The 5,000-nt window shown below is 38.4% G+C and overlaps 1 protein-coding gene across 1 annotated transcript in view; it reads right to left on the bottom strand.

The window, feature by feature from the left end:
• LOC125046903 (mucin-19-like) overlaps positions 1-799 on the bottom strand; it is a 10,626-nt gene extending 9,827 nt beyond the window's left edge. Inside the window, exon 1 of the mRNA XM_047644906.1 lies at positions 1-799. This exon is cut by the window's left edge and continues 216 nt beyond it. Coding sequence (XP_047500862.1) covers positions 1-799 — 799 coding nt within the window.
• Positions 800-5,000: the final 4,201 nt, after the last annotated feature.

Here is a 5,000-nt window from a genome sequence, read left to right as displayed (position 1 = left end):
TGTCTTCTCTTATACTACTACCCATTACAGGAGTGGTGATCTCACTAGAAGCAGTCTTTTCTTTAAGGGTTGTATCTGTCCCTGAATTAATACCCCCATTCAAAGGAGTATTGCTTTCTGAAGGATCAGTTACGTGACCCAAAGTAATGGCTTCATCTGGCGTGGTCATTTCATCATCATAAGTAATACCATTATCAAGACTAGTATCTTCATCTGTCGTGTTTTGGGCAGGTTCTTCAACAATAATTGTGGCTCGGCCAGTTGTTTCTATAACTGTAGAAGCATGTTGGTCAGCTATTGTAACTTCCTCAGTAGTGCTGTCAATAGAAGATATGTCTACTTTCGAACTAAAATTCATAACAGGCGTAGTGTCTTCACTTGGATCTGTTTCTTTTCGGGATGTGTCTGCACTGGAATTGATATCATCAAAAGTTGTGTCTTTCTCAAAGGTATTGCCATCACTAGAAAAAGTTACTCCATAAGAATTAGTTACTTGATCTTGAGTGATCTCTTCTCCAAAAGTATTGGCTTTAGATGAAGTAGTGTCTCTACTGGAAGTTATGTCCTCAAAACGTGTCAACATTTTAGTAGACCTAGGTTCAGCTGTAGTAGTAGCTTCAGTAGGATAATTGTTGTCACCAGTATCATTTTCACTTGGAAAATTGTCTGCACCAAGGGTTGCATCTTCGCTTGAAGAGATTTGGCCAGGAGTAGAGACTTTGCCAGGAGTAGTGACATCAACTTGACTAGTGTCTTCAAAAGGACTTGTGAATTCAACAGTACTGTCTTCATAAGGCATCATGCTTTTATTCGAAGTGTATTCACCATGAATGTCTATAGCTGCAGTAGTACCCTCCTCCAGAAAAGTTGTGTTTTGCTCTTCAGAAATGACCAAACCGAACGGTAGTAATTTCATCTGTAATTATCTTACTAGTGTCTTTACCAAGAGTAGTGTTTCCTCCAAATGGAAAGCTTTCAACAACCGTAATATTTTCAATGTATGTGCTGCCTTCATCAGTAGGCATATTTATACTAGAAGTTGTATCACCTGAAGTAGAATATTTAATAGTAATATCTTCATTCACAGAAATGTTTTCAGCTGAGATCGTACTTTCAGTATAAGTAATATCTTTATCAAGACCAGTAACTTTATCAGGAGTTGTGTCTCGTGCAGTAGGGTTCTCAGCAATATGAGTGATTGAACCAGTTGTTTCTGCAACTATAATAGGGGTTCCATATTCAGACATACCTGTGCCATTATATGTACCATCAATCAAAGCAGTTGCTTCACCATGAGTAGCACTCTGGTTAGCTAATGTAACTTCACTGGGTACTGTGCTTTCAACAAAAGTAATATCTTCTCTTGGACTAGTAGCAATGACAGGAGTAGTGCCTTCACCAGAAGCAGTCTTTCCTTTTCGGGTAGTGTCTGTACCAGATTTCATATCAAAAGGTGTGTCCTTCTCAGAAGTATTCCTTTCCCCAGGAAAAGTTACTTCATCATAAGTAGTGACTTCATCTTGCGTGATCTCTTCACTAGAAATATTAACTTTGGCTAAAGTTGTGTCTCTACTAGAAGTTGTGTCTACATCTGGTGTCGAGTGTTTAGTAGACAAAAGTTCAGATAGAGTAGTATCTTCAAAAGGATTGGTGTTTTCACTTGGAAGATTCTCTGCATCAAGGGTAGCATCTTCGCTTGAAGAGTTTTGGCCAGTAGTGACTTTGCCAGGAGTAGTGACATGAACTTGACTAGTGTCTTCAAAAGGACTCGTGAATTCAACAGTACTGTCTTCATAAGGCATCATGCTTTTATTCGAATTGTATTCACCATGAATGTCTATAGCTGCAGTAGTACCCTCCTCCAGAAGAGTTGTGTTTTGCTCTTCAGAAATGACCAAACCGAAGGTAGTAATTTCATCTGTAATTATCTTACTAGTGTCTTTACCTAAAGTAGTTTTTTCTCCAAATGGAAAGCTTTCAACAACCGTAATATTTTCAATGTATGTGCTGTCATCATCAGTAGGCATATTCATACTAGGAGTTGTATCATGTGAAGTAGAATATTTAATAGTAATATCTTCATTCACAGAAATGTTTCCACCTGAGATCGTACTTTCAGTATTAGTAATACCTTTATCAAGAACAGTAACTTCATCAGGAGTTGTGTCTCGTGCAGTAGGGTTCTCAGTAATATGAGTGACTGAACCAGTTGTTTCTGCAACTATAAAAGTGGTTCCATATTCAGACATACCTGTGCCATTATATGTGCCGTCACTCAAAGCAGTTGCTTCACCATGAGTAGCACTCTGGTTAGCTAATGTAACTTCACTGGCTACTGTGCTTTCAACAAAAGTAATGTCTTCTCTTGGACTAGTAACAATGACAGGAGTAGTGCCTTCACCAGAAGCAGTCTTTCCTGTTCGGGTAGTGTCTGTACCAGAATTCATATCAAAAGTTGTGTCTTTCTCAGAAGTATTCCTTTCCCCAGGAAAAGTTACTACATCAAAAGTAGTGACTTCATCTTGCGTGATCTCTTCACCAGAAATATTATCTTTGCCTAAAGATGTGTCTCTACTGGAAGTTGTGTCTACATATGGTGTCAAGTGTTTAGTAGACAAAAGTTCAGATAGAGTAGTATCTTCAAAAGGATAGGTGTTTTCACTTGGAAGATTCTCTGCATCACGGGTAGCATCTTCGCTTGAAGAGTTTTGGCCAGTAGTGACTTTGCCAGGAGTAGTGACATGAACTTGACTAGTGTCTTCAAAAGGACTCGTGAATTCAACAGTACTGTCTTCATAAGGCATCATGCTTTTATTCGAATTGTATTCACCATGAATGTCTATAGCTGCAGTAGTACCCTCCTCCAGAAGAGTTGTGTTTTGCTCTTCAGAAATGACCAAACCGAAGGTAGTAATTTCATCTGTAATTATCTTACTAGTGTCTTTACCAAAAGTAGTGTTTTCTCCAAATGGAAAGCTTTCAACAACCGTAATATTTTCAATGTTTGTGCTGTCATCATCAGTAGGCATATTCATACTAGAAGTTGTATCATCTGAAGTAGAATATTTAATAGTAATATCTTCATTCACAGAAATGTTTCCACCTGAGATCGTACTTTCAGTATTAGTAATACCTTTATCAAGAACAGTAACTTCATCAGGAGTTGTGTCTCGTGCAGTAGGGTTCTCAGTAATATGAGTGACTGAACCAGTTGTTTCTGCAACTATAAAAGTGGTTCCATATTCAGACATACCTGTGCCATTATATGTGCCGTCACTCAAAGCAGTTGCTTCACCATGAGTAGCACTCTGGTTAGCTAATGTAACTTCATTGGCTACTGTGCTTTCAACAAAAGTAATGTCTTCTCTTGGACTAGTAACAATGACAGGAGTAGTGCCTTCACCAGAAGCAGTCTTTCCTGTTCGGGTAGTGTCTGTACCAGAATTCATATCAAAAGTTGTGTCTTTCTCAGAAGTATTGCCTTCCCCAGGAAAAGTTACTACATCAAAAGTAGTGACTTCATCTTGCGTGATCTCTTCACCAGAAATATTATCTTTGCCTAAAGTTGTGTCTCTACTGGAAGTTGTGTCTACATATGGTGTCAAGTGTTTAGTAGACAAAAGTTCAGATAGAGTAGTATCTTCAAAAGGATAGGTGTTTTCACTTGGAAGATTCTCTGCATCACGGGTAGCATCTTCGCTTGAAGAGTTTTGGCCAGTAGTGACTTTGCCAGGAGTAGTGACATGAACTTGACTAGTGTCTTCAAAAGGACTCGTGAATTCAACAGTACTGTCTTCATAAGGCATCATGCTTTTATTCGAATTGTATTCACCATGAATGTCTATAGCTGCAGTAGTACCCTCCTCCAGAAGAGTTGTGTTTTGCTCTTCAGAAATGACCAAACCGAAGGTAGTAATTTCATCTGTAATTATCTTACTAGTGTCTTTACCAAAAGTAGTGTTTTCTCCAAATGGAAAGCTTTCAACAACCGTAATATTTTCAATGTTTGTGCTGTCATCATCAGTAGGCATATTCATACTAGAAGTTGTATCATCTGAAGTAGAATATTTAATAGTAATATCTTCATTCACAGAAATGTTTCCACCTGAGATCGTACTTTCAGTATTAGTAATACCTTTATCAAGAACAGTAACTTCATCAGGAGTTGTGTCTCGTGCAGTAGGGTTCTCAGTAATATGAGTGACTGAACCAGTTGTTTCTGCAACTATAAAAGTGGTTCCATATTCAGACATACCTGTGCCATTATATGTGCCGTCACTCAAAGCAGTTGCTTCACCATGAGTAGCACTCTGGTTAGCTAATGTAACTTCATTGGCTACTGTGCTTTCAACAAAAGTAATGTCTTCTCTTGGACTAGTAACAATGACAGGAGTAGTGCCTTCACCAGAAGCAGTCTTTCCTGTTCGGGTAGTGTCTGTACCAGAATTCATATCAAAAGTTGTGTCTTTCTCAGAAGTATTGCCTTCCCCAGGAAAAGTTACTACATCAAAAGTAGTGACTTCATCTTGCGTGATCTCTTCACCAGAAATATTATCTTTGCCTAAAGTTGTGTCTCTACTGGAAGTTGTGTCTACATATGGTGTCAAGTGTTTAGTAGACAAAAGTTCAGATAGAGTAGTATCTTCAATAGGATAGGTGTTTTCACCAGTAACATTTTCACTTAGAAGATTGTCTGCATCACGGGTAGCATCTTGGCTTGAAGAGTTTTGGCCTGGACTAGTGATTCTTCCAGGACTAGTGACATCAACTTGACTAGTGTCTTTAAAAGGACTCGTGAATTCACCAATGCTTTTATTCGAAGTGTATTCACCATGCATGTCTATATCTGCAGTAGTATCCTCCTCCAGAAGAGTTGTGTTTGGCTCTACAGAAATGACCAAACCAATGGTAGTCATTTCATCTGTAATTATCTTACTAGTGTCTTTACCAAGAGTAGTGTTTCCTCCAAATGGAAAGCTTTCAACAACAGTAATATTTTC

Source organism: Penaeus chinensis, chromosome 39, assembly GCF_019202785.1.
Source record: "Penaeus chinensis breed Huanghai No. 1 chromosome 39, ASM1920278v2, whole genome shotgun sequence".
NCBI lineage: Eukaryota > Metazoa > Arthropoda > Malacostraca > Decapoda > Penaeidae > Penaeus > Penaeus chinensis.
The sequence above is the reverse complement of the archived record's forward strand: the minus strand, read 5'-3'. Positions and strand labels throughout refer to the sequence as shown.